The following is a 23,348-nucleotide window of genomic DNA, read 5'->3' on the forward strand; positions in this document are numbered from 1 at the left end:
CCTTCAACAGTACCCTGAGAGCCAGAAGCCCCAGTCAGAAGATGAACACCAGCAACAGCAGCCCCGATGGAAAGACGAAAGGGACAGAGAACGGGAACGTGACCGGAAAATTAAGGATGACAGGCCCAGGCCCAAGGACAGTAGTGGTGGTCCCAAAGAGGAGGGCAAAGAGTGTACTGATCCCAGGATCTCTTCTGAGGACCACCGGGCCATGAGCAAGGACCCACGTTCTAATGCCCACATGCAGTTCTCATCACCACTAGCACAGCACCAAGGCTACATGCCCTACATGCATGGCTACCCCTATGGACAAGGCTATGATCCCAGTCACCCTGGATACAGGGGGATGCCCTCAGTCATGATGCAGAACTACCCAGGTATGACACTATATTAACTAGGAATGCATGACAATGTTGGAGGTCTTGAAGTCAGTTATGAAAGAAAAAGATTTCTTGTGTATCTTTTTTTTTTTTTTTTTGTTTAACTTAAAATATCACTGAATTTGTACAACCAATTTTCATCCCTCCTAGGTTCTTACCTGCCTGCAGGCTACCCATTTTCTCCATATGGTGGTAAAATGGCCGGAGGTGATGAGGGCAATGACAAATCTCGTGCCAGCCCCACTGTCACCAAGTCATCATCGGACTCAAAAGCCCTGGATATCTTGCATCAGCATGCCAGCCAATACAAGAGCAAATCCCCCACAGTGAGTGACAAGCCCTCCCATGACAGGGAGAGGGAGCAGGACAGAGGAGGAACTGGTGGAGAGAGAGATCGGGATAGGGAGCGTGACAGGGAAAGAGAAAGAGACATGGACCGACCACGCTCCTCGCCCTCCCAGCGCATCATGCCCTCTCACCACCACCTGGGATACCCTCTGCTCTCAGGGCAATATGACTTGTCTTATGCCACAGGTCAGTCTCATAATCAGTTTCCCCATGCTTGCTGTTTGGATTTGTATTATTTACATCAGACATTTGGTTATACTAATTACATATATTTGAGCAGAGCAGGCACAGCAAGTTACTCAGATATAACAGAAATGCAGACAGTTTCTAATTACTGCAGTTGCATTTGACACATCTCTGACAGAAATTCAAAACTAGCATGAGAAATATCACTGATAGCCATACATTTTCCACCTCACCATAGGTCTCTCCTCATCAGCTATTGTTGCCAGTCAGCAAGCAGCAGCCCCCTCCCTCTACCCACCAGCACGGAGGTGAGAACGGTAAGATCCCCCTTAGCTGGAAAGATAGGCAGAAGATTGACACTGAAACAAAACACAAGCCTGAGACAGATATTGGGGCAGACAAGTGAACTGTCAGCAGTGCTGCCAAACCAGACAAATGCAGATGGCAGACACTGTGCTGCACATAAACAATACTGCAGTGAGCTCCAGTTAAAAATATTTTGGCATTTAAATATGGGTTTTGGCATTCAGCTGGCATAGACTGGGACATGTTCTGTCAGTGTGAAGCAAAATGTTCCTTGGTCCTGGGTTTGTTTAATTTTCCAAAAAAAAAAAAGCCCCTGACTTTGACTCTTTTCTTATAATGTTGATGTTGCAGTCTCAGAGGCAGCAACCTGTAAAAAGGCTTAGCCAAACAAAGCCCTTACCACGCTACAGCTAGCTAACACAATATGCAGTGCAGCACTTAGCCCCTCAGCTCATCCATCCTAAGCAGGTCCTTTGAGGACAAGTGGATCACAGTGTTGATAATAGAGACATGGAATGAGCCCGCCAGGACACAAAGCTGGTGCAGTCTCCATTGACATCTAGTGGCAGCTCTCTTAACTTACAACAGAATGATTTTAGTAATTAAATGTGGGACTCAGGGTCAAGCACATCACAATATATTTGCAAATGTACAAGATATCTCATACAGACAGTAGTTACAAAGGTTTTTGCAGGAGTTATTATGCAGCATGTTTTGTGTACATTTGTGTAGATTAATATTAAGTAACCCTGTAATAATAAACGACTCTTCTCTTTCATTGTCACAGGGAAACCTGACCGTCACACCTCCACCCTGCAGAGATTCATGTGACTGGCTCACATGAGAAGAAGATCTCCCGGATGTTACCTTTTAGACATCAGTTGAATGGTGTTTCTATCTATATTTTTAGTTCTTCTGCCCCAAGGCCAGGCAGTCTGTTGTTTTTTTCCCCCTTGTGAACAACCCCCAAATTCTCAAACCTTGGACTGTCACAGGACTGATACAACCCAGGTTCAAAGCCATCACTCTGCTCCATCATGCAGAGGAAACACCTACCCGCTGATTATCTAGTCTTTGCACTGTTGACAAATACAATGCAAAAAGAGACTAATGGACTGCCAGAACAGCTTTTTTTTTCTTTGACTGCATTGTTTTTTGTCATGCGCAGAAAGAAATTGGCAGGGGATTTTGGGGGGTTGGGTGGCTGATGGGAAAGGGGAGTCAAACTACAATAAAGACTGACAAGAAAAGTGAATCATGTTGAAATGATTGAAACTATGTCTTTGGCTTATTGTATGCCGTGAAACAACAGTATATCCTTAACTTGACAAATGTTTGGCTATATTTCATGGGGAGAGGGAATATGGCGATAGCTGCTTTCTTCAGAGACTTAAGACCCTGAGATTGAAGTTTTCATTTTCCATCATCATCGGTTACTCCCATCCTCATTGAACCTTCAGTTCTTGTTTCAGGGATGATGTCATGTTTTGCGAAGGGACCGCATACACCTCAATGGAGAATAAACACTATTCATGTTTTGTTTTTCTTACATGTTTTCTTTTCTTGATATTACTTTAATTCAGTACTTTGCTCCATATCGTGTTCATCTTTGAATGTGTGTGTCTAATGCTGGTATCATTGCTATTTACCCTCACACTGAAATGGCCACATCTGTCCTCACACTCACGCTTACTACACTCACTTGGGCAGTTGTTAGCATGGATTCTTATCAGCAGCTAGTTTTGGATCTTTTCAAAGCTGGGTCGAAGAGTCTGATCGACCCACATCGGTTGTCAGCCTCTTTGTTTCAGTAGGCGCCTGTGCTATAACTGTATGGTCAACTACTCGCACACCAATCATGGCTGCAAGGAATGATTTTAAAGACCTTTCAACTGCTACTATTATAGAACAAATACGAACCACTCAGGCACAGAGAATGAACTGCCCGAGAAAGGTAGAGAGAACAAGTGAAATGCTTGAAGCAAAAGCTAAATGGGTAAACTGGGTAAAATGGGACCTTGATCGCGCACACATGACTGACACAGATAGGCTCTCTCTTGCCCAATCAGCCAAAAAGAAGCACTTTGCTCTAGCCTTTCCCTAGGAACTCACACTGGTGGTGCAACTCTGATCCAAGAAGGAGCCCTATTTGGATTCAGCCAAGTCTGGTCAACATCAAACACACATAAAATGTGACTGTTACATGGTCATACTGTAAACAGCCTCTTCCCATAGAGTTCCCTCTTGACTTTAAATTACGTTTCAGTTCTCTTTAACCTCAGGGGTTCTAAGTGAAATTCTATCCATATGCCATTTGCATTGATTTTTGAGGGCCTCTGTTTGTGGGTGTTGAACAAGCACATATTCTCTGAGCTAGATGTGCTGTAATGGTCTGAGTTTGTTCAGGAACAGTGGAATAGCTGATTGTTTAAGGTATTTTATCCCACGCCACGTTGTGGTCTGTTGTGAACAGAAGTCTTGGTGTTTCTTTTATGCATCAAAATGAGAGTGGGGTATTGGCCATGTTGTCAGTAAATGTTTTGTCCAAATAACGTGTTCCTACAATTTCATTCGATTTGGTTTTATGATCATTTTTAAGCTTCCATATGTTGTAGTTTATTTGTTAAATATGTGATCGAAGTTAAAAAGCCACCGGTCTCGAGTTAAATACCCTTTGAAGTTGGATGTTACACTATTTGACGAGAACACTACTCGAAATTGAAAACTGCAGCTCTTGATTTTGTGGTTTGAGGACATTCCATATATTGAGTTGCCAGTTTCTCATCCCGCAAAGTTCGCAAGATGGTATATCTTTGACTTGTGCGCATTTCAAAGCAGAATGATGATCTGACATAAATAAGCTGAATGTGGTGGTCCTTGACTTTTTCTTAATCTGTAAGGGTAATCTAGGCAGCTGTGATGTTGTCATTAAAGTCAGTGGGTTTTAGTACCAGCAGACTGCATACATATAGTTTTATCAGACAATGGTTGTGACAAGTGCATTTGTTCTCTCTCTGAGAGTAGTAATGTTATCTCAGTAGTAAACAAAACCCAGTGAAAATCATATATACTAAAGTGTATGAAAGCCAGAAAAGTAATGTTTGCTATCAACTTATTGGAAAGTGCTTGGCTCTGTATTTTGCAGGACTGTATTTGTTTCATGGTGAAGAGTATATTTATTGGCCAGCAGTTGTCTCAATTGGTGCCTAGTTGAATATTCTCCTGTGAAAACGCAGAGACACTTGCTCGTTTGTCCTTTCCTGACCCACCTACTGTCACTCAAAACCCCAAAGTACCAACACGGTACTTGCAAGGATGTTTACAATGTCTTCATTTCTTTCTATGTGAGAAATTCAGAACTCTTCCCCTGTCCTCCTCCCCCCTCCCTTCAGGAGTTTGTGTAAAGTGTACATTATCATGGTTCTTTTTTATACAATACTCTGTAACTTGCCTTTGTAAATTTGGGCTGAAAAAAAAAATAATAAATCTTTTTATGAGACAATCTGCCCTGGGAAGTGCTCACTTGCTTCTGGTTGGTCAATGCCATTAAATTAAAAAGCCAAAAACAAATATTACTGCTTAATGGTACTAATATTCTTCTTTACATCTACGCTACAACTAAAAGTAGCTTCAGGCACTATTGATGACAAAATTGTTGACTTTAGGCATTCCACATTTTTTTCCTCTTCGGTGTTCCCATATATTCATTTTACACAAGTCAAATGTATGATTCTAGAAACAACTGTGAAGCACTTGGGGATACATCAACTGCACTGTTGCTTTTTGGCCACAGGAGAGCACTGTGTCTAAAGGGGCCACAGCCTCAGCTGTGTGAAATGTCGAGTTTTACTACCACCACCCAACCTCAGTGGGTTTAATACAGTGTACACTCAGTGGCCACTTTATTAGGTACACTTGCATAACCTAATACAATCCAATACATTGTTCTGCTACAAAGTTCACTTTTATGATGACTGTAACACTCGGGTTTTCTTTTTGTCACAGCAATAGAGATGTTCATTCGATTCTATGTTTGACATTGAGCTCATAGTTAGTGGTGCTGTTGTACTGCTCTGCATTTTACTGAGAGGTGATCCCACTATTCTGTCCACCTCATATATAAACAGAGAGGACAAAAACATAAAAACACCTCTTAATATAATGCAGTCCGGTACAAGACCTTTGCAAACTACAGCCTCAATAATAAACATAGAATTAAATTTACACTTTCTCCACAATGTCAAAAACAACTGAACATTAGAAACTAGAATTTATGGCAGAGCTGTTGCACTGAACTGCATTAGATTATACAGGTGGAGCTAATAAAGTGGCTACTGAGTTTATGAGCTTCAGTTAATGTGGCACTCTCGCATTTCTGAAATAGAAAGTTGCCTTTAAGGTGTTGTGTTATGTTGTGTTGTAGGCTGTTGTAAGCACGGGGCATTTGGTGAACCAAATCCAACGGTAGTTTTAAGGCTTTGTGCCCAGCCATTTGTCAACATTCCACTCTGTACGGCATCTCGCTGAACTCACACACACACATTGTTAAACCTTTCGTTGACTTTTTTCTGCTGCTGCTGTGACACTCACTCCCCAGCCTTCTGCCAGGCTGTCAGGACTTCTTTAACTATCCGTAATGCTCCTGAACCGGGAGCGCTCTCTGTGTGCATTAACATAATGCAACAGCAGTGACTGAGGGTGATTACGCCCGGGATGATTTTGTTGAGTGTAAATGTGAAATCTGATTATCCTCTATGCTCTCAGCTTGGGAGAAGGGAGGAGGTTCAGAGGGGTTGGATAGAGGAGAGGCTCACAGGGAGGAGGAGGAGGAGGTGGATTGGGGAGGAGGGGGGGTGAGCTAAAGACGGCAATGTGCTGAGCCAATGGCTTTTCCAGAGAGCAGCTGGCTGGCATCAGGACAGGGCGTTCGGTGGAAGGATACCTTGAGGAAGGCTCTTCTGTGCTCGCTCCAGGACGTTGAGGGTAAACAGGGCTGACTTCCAGGAGGTGTTCATGGGATGCACTATCTACGCAGCCAGCCCTGAGGCCCTGCCTGCCGACGAGGCCCCAGGCCGGGACAGATACTGCCAGCTCTTCCATCACCGCCACCCCCATGGTACCTGTAGCCAGAGGATAGCAGCCACCAGAGCCAGGTCAGTAAACACCACCTGGCAGCAGCCTGCCAAATTTTTCTTGAGCACGCACTGAGAGAACACTTAACATATAAAAATTCAGGCAACTCTTCCTCTTTTCATGTAGTCCACTATTGAGGTGAATCCAGGTAAAACCATTAGCCCTTATTGCTTTCCCTTATTAAATGTGCACCAGTCACAGAGGTGGGGTTGCAGATGGAGAGAAGCCGGAAAGTTGAATAAAGATTTTTAAACTTGGAAACAATTGAGATGTGAACTGTGCAAAAAATGCTGCAGCCAACTATAGCTTGGACATCATGGAAAGTACAGAAGAAAATTGTGGTTCAAAATCATGCAAAGAGAAAAGTTGTACTGGGAAATGATTATGATATTTTTTACATTAATCATTTTAGTGAGAACCTGTCAAATCAGTCAGCCGGTCAGCTGTGAGTGAACGTGTATTTTGTTTCTGGTTCTGACGTCACTCCATAGAGAGAATATGTAATGCTCCTCGTGTATACTACAGCCTCGTTAAACTGATAGAGCTCAGATTAATCCAGTGTCTTCCTGTAAGCTCAGTGCCTCATCATGCCAGCATGGCCCTCACAAAGCAGTCTCTCTCCTCGGAGATGGGCTGCAGGCTGGTGCCTCGATAGTGTTTAGATCCATGTGCTTCCGGTGCCTGGGGAGGCCATGTTGTATATTCATACAGAAGTCCTGTCTGCTGTGCCAAGCAGTCTTGACTCAGCCTGCGGTCTTGTCCTGCGACGTCTCAGCTTGGACTCTGTGCAGGAGGGATCCTCATAAACAACAGTTATAGTAATCCTACAGTCACTTTTTAGAGGTACAGGCCTACTATACAAATACAACAGCTGTTTTTGCAAATTCCAGTGAAATGGTAAATGCTAGAGACATGAAATTTTGCACTGGTGGGAAGTTGTGTGCAAATCCTGTGCAAGAAATTTGACCCTAATTGGCCACATGAATTAAAGGTGAAAATTTTTTTAACTTTAAAAATTCATAACTCCTATGCCGTAAGTCTGACTCTGAATTTTTTGAAAAACACATTTTTTGACATCTCCTCCTGGACTGTAGGTCTGACTGCTTCCAAATTCGCTATGGATCATCACTGGCCCAAGCTTATCGAAAGCTGCATCAAGCTTGCTGATAATTTATTTAGTTTTCAAGATATTGACCAATGAACTTCAAAAGCGGCATGGCTTAGAACATAAATGGACAAAAGTCAACAACGGTTCGGCCAGTCATTACAAAACATGCAGGATATGTCCACATCAGTACCTGAAGCATACTCTGAAAGTTTCATTCAACTCAAACACTAGGGAGCGCTAAAAATGCGAAATATGGGCGTGGCATAACACCATTCAGACTATAAATCAGTCATTACAAAACTGTCAGGATCTGTCCACATCATGAAAGTGAAAGTTACGGTGCAAATATCAGCGCTGCCACCAAAATCGTGAATCATTCGCAGTCTCTGTCGCCAAAAATTATAATATGATGATTATGATATGATGATGATAATATGATAAAAAAAAAAAAAAAAAAAAAAAAAAAACACGATACCAATACAAGAGGAAAAAAACATCTTCTCAGCATCTTTGTAATTTTACTGAAGCTGGTCACTCTGTGGGGAAAAGTTTTTTTTTTTTTTTTTTAATTTGAGGGAAACAGCAAACAGAGTCTGCACAATCGCTAATTAAACGCTGTTATTCGGTTAGTCGAAGTGGCAGTCGGGGGAATCAACACAGCGACTCTCCTCTGCGCTGAGTCCCCTGGGGGAGCAGAAACATGCGGCTCACTCCGGGCTGTAGGTAAGCTCAGCCCACCTCTCCTCAGTCACACGCACTTGTCAGGAGGCTGGACGGTAAACACGGCTCTCTGCTTCCTAAGTCGTTTCTACCGGCTGGTCACTTTGTTTTTTGCCGTGGGAAAACAAACGAAGCTTCGCCTGACAGACTCAATGGACACTTGGGGGTTTTGGTGAAGCTCCGGAGCGACAGGACAGAGGAGAAAAGTGGCGGCAGACTGAGGAGCCACAGGTAGGAGAAACTGAGCAACGTCAAGTCACCCCGGATAAGAGCAGGACTTCCGGTCCCCCGACTTAAAAAAATAAAACGCACAGACTATTTGTAGTTGTGACTTAAAACGAGATGTGGGTGGTTTGGGCAAAATGAGCACAAGTCTAGCTAATCTTATCTAATTCATGTGTTTTTCAAAGTGAGAAGCCAGCAGGGGGGTCTTGATGGGCTTCCACGGTGCAAATAAAAAAATGGTTTCAATTCATTATGAATAAGTTATCGGGGGAAAAAAAATAAACACTATTTTAATATCACCATATTTCACTTTGTCAATACGTTTTACGCACTTTTGGCTATGTGTTTAACTCAGTTATTAAATGATACATGCTGTTTAACTTTTTTTTTTTTTTTTTTTTTTTTTTTTTTAACTTTTGATTATCAAACAGACAAAGAAACCATTCCATGTAAAGAAACCAGTCCATGTGTCATTGCACAAGTGTGGCATATAAACAATATCTTTTCATATCATATCAGCAAAATCACTTCACATGGGGCTTCATGGCTTAACGAGAGTCAATTTTGTGATGTTTAAAAAAAAAAAAGTTCTCATTCACACAATCCACTTTTTTGTTACTGATCTCATAGTGTGAACATTTTATTGGGTGGTTGCTTTTATCATGAGACAGCCACGAAATCGCGCTATGGTAGTAACTCAATAGCACAATTTTTACAAAATCATTTGACCTTTTGGTTTTAGATATCCTTTGCATCTTAGTTTGTTATTTCTCAGAGATGAAGCATCTAGGCTTTTATTTTGAATGTAAAATCCCGTTTCTTCCGGTTTGAGCCTGTTTTTTTTTCTGGCTAACTTAATGAAACTCCGGTCCGTTGGTGGGAAAAAGCTGGAGGGTTCAGGCATCGCTATTAAAGAGAAGGCAAGTGTTACACTGACTTTTTGTCACCCAAAACTACTCCTCGGTGACAAAATGTACTTGTAGTCGTTTTAAAGACACGAATATGTCAGGAAGTAAGGTAATGTAACTGTAATTAATTATGTCCAACGTTGCTTTAACACTGTCCTGTACTGCAAGCTAAGATTTTCAGTGTGCACACTAACTTAAATGGATAACTGCTAATGACTAGTCATGTCATGGCAGAATATTGTTTTAAAAAATGTAGTTTTTCTGTATTTTTTGGTCATGAGACAGTTTCAACCACTAACAAAACATCCAGCGAAGCCCACTTTAAGAAAATAATTCATTTCTCTCTCTCCCCTTTCCTCATTTCTGTCTTCATGTGGGTGAAATATGTGTGATATTTGGTTATGTAAGTGCATACATACAATAAAACCCTCCACTAAATATCTGCTGATGACACTACAAATTATACCATAAACGCCGATAAGATGTCAGCATCAGCTCATCTCATGTTGTCAAACCATTTACTTACTCACTTACTGTCTTACTGACTTACTCATGTTTTGTGCTTTTTAATTATTCAAGAAATCACGCTTCTTTATCGTGTTTTTGTTAGTCATAAGACTTGGATCCTAGGGGGGAAGAAACAAAACAACAAACGTCCTTATCATCAAAGGCTGTTTTCAGGTGCTTGTATAATGTGCTGATTATTTCAGGAGGTCTCAGGCAGTATTGATACAGTATCTCAGAGTCCAAAGGCTGTGGTTTTGTTGTAGTTTTCATCGACTTGTGCCTGTGAAGTGTCATTCGACCAAATATAGTGCTAACAACACAAAAAGGAAACCCAGAACTTTGGCTTGAACAACAATAGCACGAATGGGCAAAATCAACATAATGCCTACTAATGCAAAAAGATTGACATTTATTTATATTAGCCGAAAACGTGCACAGCAAACAACAAAGTTTTCTGTTATAGGCTGCCATCAGTTCTTATTTTTTATTAGCCTGCATGATATTTGGGATTTCTTACTTTTTTGCATAGTGTGTGTCCTTGCTGGATTCATTCTGTGTCATTTGTGAACCCACTCACCAGAGAGAAACTTCAAGTGTCACAGGACTTCTCCCCAGAGGACACACATCTCTCACTCGCTCTAATAATAAGACAAGGCAAGCCAGCCAAATTAGACCTTTTCCTCAACACACCCAATGCAAATCAACCACACATCGCTTCTTCCAGTAACAATGCAGTTGTGTTTGCACGCTTGCAGGGTTCGCTTCCTTACAGTTTTCTAAGAGTCCATAAAAGTTGTGGAAGTGCCCTTTAAGCTCAAAATCACCACAGTGCACGCCAGCCAAACTGATAGAATATGTAAAAGTAACTGTCACTGGCTTTGAAAGACACACAAAAGACTTATTCATAATTTATTAGCCCACTGATTTGCACGTGTCTTTGCACAAGCTGCTGGCTGTAAGCGGCCCTGCCTGACACAATGCAAACTCTCAGCAGCTGTTTTAATCCAGTGGGCACTTTTCTATTTGTGTCTGTGCTGATGCTGTTGTAAAGTGAGACAGGAGCACCTGCGCCCGAAAAAAGCTGCACCTCAGAGACTTTGCAGGTGTCTGGGAGGCACAGAAAGAGAAGGGGCGGGAGGCTTGTTGACAGACTTACCCTTTCAGCAGCTTTTTCTGTGTGTGTTAAGGCGGTAGCCTAACTAACAATTATTGTCATTATCAGCTAATCTATCAATTATATTTGCTGTTAATCGACAAATCATCTTGTCTATACATGCTAAACATAAATTCCTGTCTCAAGTTGATGGATCTAAAAGCAATATTTTAAATTGTAGACGTACATATAGATAGATAGAAAGATAGATAGATAGACCAGCAGCCAGAAAGCTCCATAAGTGTTCATTTGCAGTGATACAAAATGAAGAAAAGCAAGCAAATCATAAAATTTGTGAAGCTGTAACTAGTAATTGTTTCATATTTATTTGATAAATTATAAAATTATAATTATGATTATTATAATCAAGTGATTTTCTAATCAGTAAATAGATAAACTATTTCCGCACTTCTGGTGATATGCTTTTAATCTGTGACAGAGGGACAGGGGAAGGGCGGGGATGGAGTCAGATTTATAACGCAGACTTAATGTGTTTAGCCTCAACAGGTTGGGACGCGGAGTTAGTCCATGCAAGACAAATTCTGATTCGTCTTTAAAAAAATAAATAATTAAATGTCTTTATGGCACAAAGCTAGAAGGAAGGAGAGACCGGAGGCAGAAATGGCGCGATGGTCCTTTAACAGCCGTCCCAGGTTCTAGCGGGCTTAACGAGATTACAGTTAATTGGATTGGAAGATGCCTTGTGACAGCGCACAATGTTTGTCTTGTGAGTCGAAGACGGCCGAGGAGGAGAGGGAAGAGACAGAGAGAAGGGAGAGAAGGGCTGCCAATTATCATTCATATCAAGGACAGTTAGCCCATTAAAGGACAGATGTAGAGGAGGGGAAGGAGGGAGGCTTGAGGAGCCATGAGGTCAGTTCAATTTCTCTTGGTGTAGCCAGTCCTATTTACTTGTTAGTGTTTGCAAACAAAGTTATCATGTCTGAAACCTGTCTAACTCTGTGTAAAATACGAGTTTGCAGTGTGAAAGGTAGAGAAACATTCAAATAAAACAGGACAAGGTTGCTATACCAGCAGTTTTTGTGTATCCTGAGAAGAATTTGGAAGAAATGTTATGTATAATGTTTATTTTGGGATTGGTTGGTTAGTTTGACAGTGTGAAGCTGTGGCTATGGTGGCCCACAAACCTTTCAGTGGTCAAAGTGTCGTGTGTGAACAGCATTTCGCATCTCATGGAACAGATCGGTAACTAATCGATTTGACAGTAGTGTAGAGTCAGACTGGAAGTCGGCCTTTGGAGTTCTTTGAGCGGCCCATTAGCGATGCTCAGACGTCTTCCTGGGAAAGAGCGTCAGTCGACATGGGTTGCATGTTTGTGTGGCCGTGACAAAGAGTAGCATGACATTTGGTGTTACGCAGCAAAGCTTTACAAGTGAAGCATCGCTCCGCTTCCTCTCCCTCTTTGGCTCAAAGTTATTCTCTCTCTGCCATCCACGAGCTGACAGTTCAGAGACACGTCTGAGTACATGCGTTTGCTGGAGCACAGATGCTGACACACAGTTCAGTGCAGCAGGATGATGGAGAGGCTGTCATAACAAATCACAGATTGGGGTGTAGCTGAGACAGCAATCATTGTTTATTTTTGGATTGTTTTTAATCTTTTGTTTAAAGGAACACTCCTACGTTTTGGGCACAATACCCTTTTTTCTGACTTACCCAGACTGAGACAAGATGTTCGATACCATTTTCACCTCTGAACAAACACTGGTTTAGTTTCTATGGGTAGCTTTTCCTGTTAGCTTAGCATAAAGACTTGAAGTCTATGGGAGTCATTAGCCTAGCTCCATCAAAATGCAACTCCAGAGCTGTCTTATTTACACAGTGTATCGTGTGTATTTAAAATACACGTCTTGGGATATATATATAAAAACAAAACTTTCATACACACATTTATATTTACGTCAGTGAAACCGCTAAAGGTATGGAAAGATCCGGCACAAATTAACTTCTCCTAAAATGACTTGTTCACATGCATTTCAAATACACATGATACGTTGTCTAAATAAAACAGCTTTGGAGTTGCTTTAAGATTTATATTTTCTCTTTGACAGAGCTAGGCTAATGACTCCCATAGACTTCAAGTCATTATGCTAAGCTAACACAAAATGAAAGGAACCGAACCACTGGACACACAGAGGTGAATAGGCTATCAAACATTTGTCTCAGTCTGGATGAGTCAGAAAAAAACGGGTATTTTGCCCCAAACATTGGAGTATTCCTTCAAGGCACCCAGATCCACAAATGACTGTGAAACATCTTGTGATGGTCAAGCCCGTTTTTTCCTCAGAATTCGTCTCACAATATCAGCCATGTCTTTGGTTCATTTTCACATTGACGTAATGACAGTGTTTATTCCAGAGTCATTTCTATTGCTGTCTGTGTGTTTCATAAGATCTTCACGCTGCAAAGAAATGTTTTGTGGATGAGGTAACCAAATAGTCATCCAGTGTCAAAATACATGGGATGTCAACTCATGGTGGATGTGTTTGATAATACCCAAGTATCAACTGTTCCCTGCGCCCTCAGATTAAGACAACATGATGTAAGATCACTTTGGCTCTGAAGGATTTTAAGTTTTAGTCTGGAAAAGCTCAGATTGGCACAAATGTATCATGGATTAATTTGGTAATGTCTTATGTGTTTGTAGTTAAGATTTTAAGGAAGTAGGACCTGATTTAAGCGTTTTTGAGGCTGAGCAGGTCAGTTTTGTGATGTTTTGTGGTTACAATCCACCACTCGTTTCCTTCTGAAGAACAGCTGAGCACGACTGCACCCTCCCCTTTTGAACAATTGGTTCTTTTGAGTCGCTCCATGGCTGCTAGCACAAAGCTCCATTTTGTCTTTAGGCCACAGAGAGCTGTAAAAAAAAAAAGATCCAGGATCTAGATCTAAGTTCTGTGACCCCTAACCTCAACCTTTAGGCAGGAAGATCCAACAAACTTTATCTCCACCAATTACAGCAGGTCGCTGACCCCCTGTGCTCCCATCTTTGATCACAGATAAGCAATTAGATTTAACTTCTAGAAGCAGGAAAAGCCTATTGTTTGAGCAGCTCATGTGTTGTTTCTGGCCAATTAGAGATAACACATAGGAAACTGTGCATGCAGGAGCCCATTTCCATCAATACCTGTAATTATGCTTGGCAGGCAGCTGGCAACTACTTCCCCTTTCCCAGAGGAGAACATGGCATGGGGCAGGTGTGCGTGCGTGCGTGTGTGTGCGTGCGTGTGTGTGTGTGTGTGTGTGTGTGTGTGTGTGTGTGTGTGTGTGTGACAGAGAGAGAGAGAGAGAGAATATGTGCAAGAGTAAGGACAATTTTGTAATATTTTGTAATGATACCATATGAGAGAAATAGGTACTATTTAAAGATAAATCTGTTTGTTTGTTTGTATTTTGTTTTTGTTTTTTTCTTTACATTCTTCCTGCTGCTCTCTGCAAACAGTCGGTGTATGTGGAGATATCAGGGCTTGTTTTCCTTCCCTCAGTTTGTACAGTATGCAAAACAACTTCCACAGACTCTCAGTGTGATAATCCATCACAGTAAACATGAAACCTCAATTTGGGTTTGTCAGAGTTCTATCTGTTTGTCACGATTTCATTGTGCCTGAGTCGAGGCATGAGGCACCTTATCGAGCAAACACCTCACTGTCACATTCATGTCTTTTTATTCATAGACTATTTTTGTCATGCAGGACAGGGCAGGTTTGTCACTGTAAAGTTTGGATTTTAGAAATAAAAAAATAATAAATGTTAAAATAAAAAAAATAGTATATATACATACAGCATGGCATAAAATGCCCAACATGCACTGTAGTTAATCGACAGTTATCATGTGGACCCTTATTATATTGTATTTGTACTATGTTTAGTTGTGTGTTTTGCTGTTTTTACCGTGCCTGATATAAACTGAACTGAACGCGGGAAATGTAGACATGCGGACCAGAGAATTTGGCTGTGACTAATATAATCGGGGTGATAACTGGCATTTTGAGGTAATCTGCATAGACCGATATCTGCGCTCATGATATACAAAAAATATCTGCAGAAAGCCCACATCGGTCAGCCACTATAAATGACACTAGTATTCTCCTCTCGACATGGATGTGTATTTTATTATGTGAGCGCTGAGCTGCGCCCCAGTTCAGCCATCTGCATAACCTCTTGAGGTGCTCTGTTCCTTTGTAGATGTCTGGGTGAGAGCAAACACAGACAAGTAAAAAAAAAAAAAAAAAAAAATAGCATGGCTTCCTACATCTTGCTTTCGAGAGACTGAGCGCTGCTTGTGTCGCTGAACAAAAACATCTTAAGAGGCATAAACAGGCAGGCACAGGCTTTGAATGCAGCTTCAGTCCACTGTGTTGATGCCGAAGCCGCAGTCCACTTGTTTGCCGCTCTCTTTGAAGCCAGATCTGGGGGGAAAAAAACAACATTTTTGTGTGTGTACATAAATGTCCCGTGGAGAGGGGCCTGGTTTCGACTGTGTGTTTGTGTATTCAGGGCCCGGACCATGACTGAGCAGCAGGAGCAGATCGAGGAGACTGGTCTGGTCTCAGCGCAGGACCTGGACCCCTCTAAGGACGACGACACACATGGCCACTTCAGGCAAGTCACACACACACACACACACACACACATCCACACATTTGCTCTATGTAGAAGAAGCACACACATCTGTCTATGCTTTTTCTTTCTCCGTCTCTCAAGCATGCACACCATCTGTATCCTGTGCACGGTCATGAGTTAGAGCCCCAGGAGATTTGTTTACACAGCACTTATTCTGAGCTTTTATTTCAGCTGTATTTGATGTTAAACAATGGTCACACATACACACACATAAACACACACACACATACATGCACACAAAGACACTGCAAACAGAGATATATTTAACTTTCTTTGCCTTAATATACTGGGGATAACTACATATGGAAAATGTAAATAGCTGTAGTTTTACAGAATGCTGCTGCACCTTTAGTAAGAGCTTCTAATCCATCATAATGAATTTTCTGCCTGTATGCGTGTGTATATGTATCTGTGTGTTTGTGGGACTGGGACTGAGAGACTGTGTGTGTTAGATAAGAAGGATTTGACGTGGTGGCACTATAATCCCAGGAAATCTGTTCTAGGATGGGATTTAGCAGTGAAGCATGCTATGTGTTAGCAGTCTCAATGAATGGGAGGGCCTTAACTGACTTATGTACACGTCAGGCTTGACCGTACACTGCCCTGTAAGTAGAAAGTGCTTCACCTCAGACCTCAAACCATTTCCAGCACCAGAGTCACCCAAACACACGTCTGCTGGTACAAGCAGTATTCTAATCTTGTATGTCGCCCGCCTTTTTCGCCGAGAAAAGTGCTGCACTTCATAATTTATGAGTACGGAGTGTGTGGTTTCTTAAATTAAAGGGATTATTCACCCCCAAAATGAAACTTCCAGTCATTATCCGATCACCCCCCATGTTAGTTCAAACTCAACTGAAGTTCATATGGCCACCAAATACACAACAACCAAACAGCCCTTTTTAGCTGTATGAGGTTAGCGCGATGTGCCGTGCTGTGAAGGCTGTTTCACTGGTCTGGAATTAGCAACATCACGGTTACAGGTAAAACTCCTTGAACTTGATTTCGGCCCAGGAGGGGGATACTAATGCCCCTTTTCCATTACACAGAATGTAAGAAGTAAGTTCAGGTTAGCATCTGGTACCGGATACCGTTTTTGGAACCACGTCCACTGAGGTTCCAGGCAAGCTGAGCAGATACTAAAATATGACATGAAACGCTGCAGACCATTAATGGCTCAGAGAGAAATTGATCAGTGAAGCCCTGCTGGTCGCTGCTTGCAGCCAGGCAATACAAAAAGCAAGACTAACGAAATTTGTGTCATCTCTGTTAATCAGGGAACCTAAAACCTGAGTAAAACACATGAGAGGTTTATATAATCTGTCAAAAAGTGAGGGACTAAAATAGGTCAGATTTCTTGCTGCACAACGGCTTGCCGTTTGACTCGATTTTTAACTGATGTTTTGTGGTAGTCGATGGAAGATCATTTACGCTTTTATCTGATGTATTTTCATCACTGACAGTGATGGGACAATGACAGTGCAGCCTAGCAAGTGCCACTGGAGGATGACAGCACATCACTTGGTCTCTGCTGCACGAGCTGTTTTGAAGAAATGCTTTCTGAAGTTGTAACTTAGTTAACTTATGATTGCAAAAGGCTGATGTGGAGCAGCATGAGCTAGACGCAGTGTATTTGGTGGTGTTATGGACTTGTGGAGTGGAGTTTTGACTAACATGAGGCTGAGTAAATGACTGGATTTTCAGTTATGGGTTTACTGCGCCTTTAAAATGCTCCTTTATGAATAAGAACCCCAACCTGTTGTTTTCTTCTTCCTTGATAAAACAGGGCAGCCTTTATAAAACAAAGATCAGTCTTTTAGCTGGATGCTTTGATTTGACAGTTTGACGATACCTTGTAATTCCCGCATCGCTCCTCTCTCTCCCTATGACTACCTGGAGGGCAAATGAACACGCAGTGAACCCATCCGCCTGTCTCAGTGCTCCCACTCCCATTTCCTATTTCTCCAACTAAATTATTGACTGGGAGTCCGCTGCTATGCTAGCCACCGAAGGGAGGTGTTCGCTGTCTAATTTAGGACTCCATTTAGGATTCTTTCAGCTTGTAATTAGCTCCACTATTCAGCCTCACAGCCAAGGGCACTAAGACACATGGACGAATGCGCATGTGCACACTCACACACACACACACACACACACACACACACACATATACACACACCCCAGCACCCCAGGCCCAGTAACATTTTCCTTTTCTCACAGGGCTGTAAGCTGACATGAAGCAGGTCTGGTTTTATTTCCAAACCACAGCTTGTAAAATGATGGTCAGGGCAGGCAATTTTTCTTTTTCAGCTTGGAGTTAGGGTTATTTATGTGTTATTGGGCAGGACAGTTGAGAGCGATTGGACAGGAAAAACAATGGAGAGAGGATAAGGGGGAAGACATGAATCATACTGTAGCTTACAAGTGGGACTCGCACAACGTCACAAGTACATGATTTGCTCCTTAGTCCGCCAGTTTTCAGAGTGCTCATCACCGTTGTGGCAAGAAAACCTTGCAAATCTAATTTTGGTGATTTTCATGTTTTCACTTAAGTTGAAGGATTACAAGGTTACTGTATGGGTGGACAAACCTCTCCGATCTCTCAAGCTTATGAAACCTTTTCAAAGTCCATTAGATAACATCGAGTCAAATACGAGGCTGTTTTTCTGTACTCCTTTTATACTGACCTAAAATCCTGCTATCGTCCAGGACTTGAGCCCAGTGTTAACAGCACCAAGCATTTCAGTCCCATATTCTGGACCCGGGTAATGATTTGGTTCAGCTCCAGTTATTTACTACCTGCAATGATACAGAACATGCTCCACGTTTTAGGTAGGCTGTCCTAACCTCTATTTCACTTTGACTTATGCAATATGATGAATTACCAACAAATCACCATCTGGCTGTGCGGAATATCTGAGAAAATCTTGTGTCTCAGCTGAGTTGGAAAATTATGACACTAGTTAACCTGGACATGAAATATATGGTCAAGAACTTCTGCTGATGTAAAACTGTCACCTTCTTTTTTTAAAGCAGGTATTCATTGCCTCATGTGGCCAGTATTGAAGTCAAAAAGTTGCACTTAAACACACCGCAAAGACAACCTGTCAACGGCCAACTAGCACTTACATTGTGCGCCTGCATGAGAGGCAATAACTCTCCATACCAGCAGGTGGCAGTAGTCTGTATTCTTCAGGAATGCGGATACATAAACTGTTAAAAAGCACCATTTGCTTACCATTTTCATACTCCTCTCACCTGCCACAGACAATTTTGTAATATAGCTACTCCTAATTAAGAATATATCTGATCAGAAGCTGCAGCTGACACTGCTGTTCATAGCCTCTGGTCTTTTGGTTGTGGAAGACAAAAATAAGAGGTAGAGCTGAAAAAACAATTATTTTCTCTCCTGCTGACCTGATTTGCTAAGCTGAACAGCCAATCAGCGGGATCTCTCGTCGTCCAACTAGTGCCAACGGTGCCGGACACACCACAAAAACTAGAGCCACAGACGCTCACTGATGACCAAATATTGGCCGACAGCCGACCATCGACTTGGCGTGTCATGGCATTTAGAGGCTTTTGATGAAGACAAGATGATAAAATGTGTCAAGCCTATATCTTGTTTTTAATCTTTGTCTTTTAAACAATAATGAAGAACATCCATGAGTTGAAGAAACTGTTACAGTTCATTCTCAGGAGCTGCTATCCTCTCATTATATAAGATCATTTCTTAATATTTGGAATATTTTTGCACCTCTGTACTGAAAATGTATTTGCTTGTGCCAGCAGACTGCTCTACATAACAGTGGTGTTAGTTCCTGAAAGGCCATGACAGGTTTTCGAGGCTATGATATCTCAGACAACTGCCTGTCTGTGTCATTTCAGCACGACCCTTTTTTAATGATGCTTTACTTAGACACCTAACTGTAGAGCATCCTAAAGCCTCGATGGTAATTGTCTGTAGCAGTTCACCACTTTCACTCACCTAGATATAAGCAGCATTGATTAAGACCTGGATCCTGTGCAGCAGAGAGACAGATGGAGAGTGAGAGAGAAGACTAGAGAGTGAGTCAGTCCCCGTAGAGCTGCCTGTGTTTTTAATAATCACTCTCTTCTCTCCACCTGGGAGTGCAGAGCCACTGTGGAGCCTATTTATAGGCAACATCCAACAGGCAGGAAGAGCAGTGCACACAGACAAGCAGCCTCATTGTTCCTAACACACTCACAAGCTAACAGCAGGGCTTTTCTAGGGTTATGATTATAATGAGATAACAAAGCATCTAGGATAAGCTGATTCACATAATGAAATGCAGCAAATGCAACACAGAAGGTATTTTGGGCACATCTGTGACACATTCTTCTCCTTCTTCTCCTTTCTGTTTAAATCCTGTTGACCTGACCACGTGGCAGTTAAGTTGCGTTATGCATTATTGTGCCATTCTGTTTAATTTAATTCATTTACTCATTTAAATTGTTAAGGGAGTCTGTGTTTTAAAGGAACATTTCATTTGGAATACAAACAAGATGATCTCTCACAGACTCCTAGGGCAGTGTGTCCGTCTAGGTAGTTTCTGTGTGTTTTGGTGAGGTTTCCAGTCTGTGGTGGTCTTGCCGATCATTATTCCAGTACGATGCTGCAGGAAAATTTGCATTGTTGGAAACTCAGCAGAAACAGCTCTTTCCAAAAACAATGACACAGATACCTGGCATATTCCACAGCCCTGGGGAGCAAGCAGGGAACTGGGAGCTTTATCCTGCCAAAAAATCAGCAAGCTGTGTCTATCTGCCCTGAATTCATACGCTTTGAGGGTGGAAAGATACAGATTGCCTTCTTTAAAATCGCCGAAATATATAACTATCTTATCCTGCATTCATTTGCCGTTGGATTTATCGGAAGTAGCACCTGAATGCTTTCCTATGTCGGGGGTCCTAGTTGGAGAAATCAGGATTCGAGATGTAGCACGAATCACCCAACTTGCGACATTATTGCTCTTTCCAACACAGCAAAGAGACGTTAATTTCATACAAAAACACCAAAAGTGAACCACTTCGACACATTTAAAAGACATGTATCTTCCTTGCTAATGCTCAAGCTGCAACATTTGGTTTCCCATAGTATTTACAGGACTAGCCCCTGCTATAGCCTAAGATTGCCTCCTAGCTGGACTGTCGTGAGCTTGACCATTTTAACTTTGGACTTTGTCCAATTTTCCAACCATAAGCACGCGAATGCAAACTACTTGGACAGGAGTTGTGTTGTGTGGGAAACACTATGCCCTAAGGCCTCTAGATGTTAAGATATCCAGAAGAATAGGCGACATGATTTTCCTGTTGGAGGAACACAACATATACCTATGTTTCATTTTTCATCTGTGGATAAGCTTTGCAGCCTCTCATGTTTAGGTCATCCTTTTTAATGTCACACTTATTGTATGGAGGCTTATTTTATGGACTATTTGTTGCAGAGCTGTTTGGCATTGCTGCAGGAAGGCAGCTGGTTTCCCATTTGGTAATAGAAGAAGAAGCATGAAAACAGTGCAAGGCGGATTTTGTCACTGCCGTTTAGCTCGCTGTTTTCAAGATAATGCAGAATGTAAAGTGGGTGTTAAGTCTCTTTAATGCCTCCACCAGAGCCAGGAGAGCTGGCAGGGATGCTCGTGTCACAGCTGTGCTGCTCTGCTGTAAACAACTGCCTCATCCTGCACACACACACACTCACACGCGCACACACACACACACACACACACACACACACACACACACACACACACACATACACACAGCAGGATGTCACAGCATCTGTCAAACCCTCAGCTCTGACACTTAACCCTGTTCCAGTCTTTTTTCCAGCCTGGAGCCCTCCATCATCTCTCTCTCTGTCTCTCTCTTTGTGTGTGTGTGTGTGTGTGTACATCTTTATCTGTATGTATACTAACTATCCCATTTAAGAGTAACACCACCACAGAGGCCCAAATAATCATATTTGAGACTTCTTAAAAATGTATTTATTTTGTTTTTGTTTTTGTTTTTGTTGTTGTTTTTTTCAGGTAATTAATTGACATAAGTACTGCCAGTAGTCTATTTCACAGCTTGGCATTCGTTGTAAATGTAGCTGACACTCATGGGAAATTTCAAATAGCAGGCAGAATTTTATTTTGCTTGCTGTGTGTAACAGCTATCCCGGGAGACAAGGAGCATTTTATTGATCTTAGTACTTTATAATAGTCTCTTGAAAAAGTCGAAAAATCCCAGCTAAATAAAGTAGAAAGAGAATAGGGTCCATCTGGTAGTAACAGTAAGAAATATGCAAGCCTGTTTCACATAACAGTTTGCTTGGATAAATGTTTTCATGTAAGAACCTCTGCATGTTGTATGTATATAGTACAAAAAAAGTACTTAAACATACTGTAGGTTAAAAGACTTGTTTCTATTCATATATTGTGACTGAAATAGACAAATGTAGCTTCTGGCCATTTCTGTCACTCTCCTCCTGTCTATTTCTAGTCTTGTCTTTTAATTAGCCTGCCTCTCTCTCTCTCTCTCTCTCTCTCTCTCTCTCTCTCTCTCTCTCTTAGTCTTTGTCATGGCTGCCACTCTCATCCTCATCTTTCTACTTTTCTCTAACACCCCTTTAACATCACACTACACAGTTGGACATATGGCTGGGTAGCAATTCAATATTATCATTAATTAAGCCATATTATGATTTTAAAAAATCTGTTGACTAAATTAATCATTCAAACGAGTAAAAACAAAATGATGTCTGACACAAATCAGGGAATAAAATTTAAAAATCGCAGTTCATTGTACTTTATATTCACTCAGTGCAATGAGCATCAGTTTGATTGTTTAACTGGTGCTGAAATGATGAGTCATTAAATGATTACTCCATCGACAGAAAGATAATTGATTATAATTTTGATTATTTATTTATTTTTTTGTCATTTATCGAGTAAAAAAGGCCAACATTTTTGCTGATCACAGTTTTACTAAAATCACTGTGATGCTAGCATTTACCTGTTTTTCTCTCAGTATAAAACTAATGCTTTGTGTTTTTCGGCTCATGGTCAGACTAGGGCTGCAATTTGAAGGCATCACTTTGGGTTCTGCTAACTTCTAATGAACACTGGTCATTATTTTTCACAGTTTAAGACAAAAAAATCAGATTAATGGGAAATACAATTGATATGTTAATTGAAAATAAAATTCATCATTAGTTGCAGCCCTATTTTTAACCTGTGGTTTTGCATATGTCAGAGGATAGTGATATAAATTGATTACAACATAATTTTTAATGACTATTTTGATTTTAATTTTGACCACTTGGACCTGCTTGGGCTTGCTTTTCCCCAACAGGATCAGCTGCTACATCTAGCGGTTAGTGTTCACCACTTTAATGCCCACAATCTTGTGACACGATTGTTGCATCATTGTTACATTTTTATGAAACTGAAAAAAAAAAAAAAACCTGGTGAGTCAGCGGTATGTTAACATAATGGCACCTTGCTGTATAGAGGACACTCTCCCAGCAGAATACAAATGTGGTGTTGTTGTGTTGTGATGTCACGGCGTCCTTGCCGACTCACAGCAGAGCACAACATTGTTGCACAGTTGTTTTTTTTAATATTGTATGACAAGAAACGATAGCAAACAGGATCTCTTGGTAAATACACTCTCTTGTCTCAGAAGAACTGCCGTAACTTTATTTGGCCATGCACAGATGTAGTTTC

General features: G+C 41.5%; 2 protein-coding genes across 8 annotated transcripts in view; both read left to right on the top strand.

The window, feature by feature from the left end:
• Window positions 1–4,724, top strand: part of znf609b (zinc finger protein 609b) — an 86,163-nt gene extending 81,439 nt beyond the window's left edge. The window contains exons 6-9 of one of the 3 annotated variants that reach the window (XM_030080873.1): window positions 11–377; window positions 531–914; window positions 1,153–1,231; window positions 2,008–4,724. In XM_030080873.1, the coding sequence (XP_029936733.1) occupies window positions 11–377; window positions 531–914; window positions 1,153–1,226 (825 nt within the window). In that variant the 3' untranslated portion in view covers window positions 1,227–1,231; window positions 2,008–4,724. The remainder of the gene's footprint in view (window positions 1–10; window positions 378–530; window positions 915–1,152; window positions 1,232–2,007) is intronic. The other 2 variants (XM_030080865.1, XM_030080882.1) reach the window with 2 other exon arrangements.
• Window positions 4,725–6,084: 1,360 nt separating this feature from the next.
• The window catches only part of gramd2aa (GRAM domain containing 2Aa), a 34,863-nt gene continuing 17,599 nt past the window's right edge, over window positions 6,085–23,348 (top strand). Inside the window, exons 1-2 of one of the 5 annotated variants that reach the window (XM_030080922.1) lie at window positions 6,085–6,373; window positions 15,493–15,597. In XM_030080922.1, the coding sequence (XP_029936782.1) occupies window positions 6,234–6,373; window positions 15,493–15,597 (245 nt within the window). In that variant the 5' untranslated portion in view covers window positions 6,085–6,233. Of the gene's footprint in view, window positions 6,374–11,635; window positions 11,848–15,492; window positions 15,598–23,348 lie in introns of those variants that run through there. The other 4 variants (XM_030080914.1, XM_030080949.1, XM_030080939.1 and 1 more) reach the window with 4 other exon arrangements.

The sequence above is a fragment of the Myripristis murdjan genome, chromosome 3 (genome assembly GCF_902150065.1).
Source record: "Myripristis murdjan chromosome 3, fMyrMur1.1, whole genome shotgun sequence".
NCBI classification, from domain to species: Eukaryota; Metazoa; Chordata; class Actinopteri; order Holocentriformes; family Holocentridae; genus Myripristis; species Myripristis murdjan.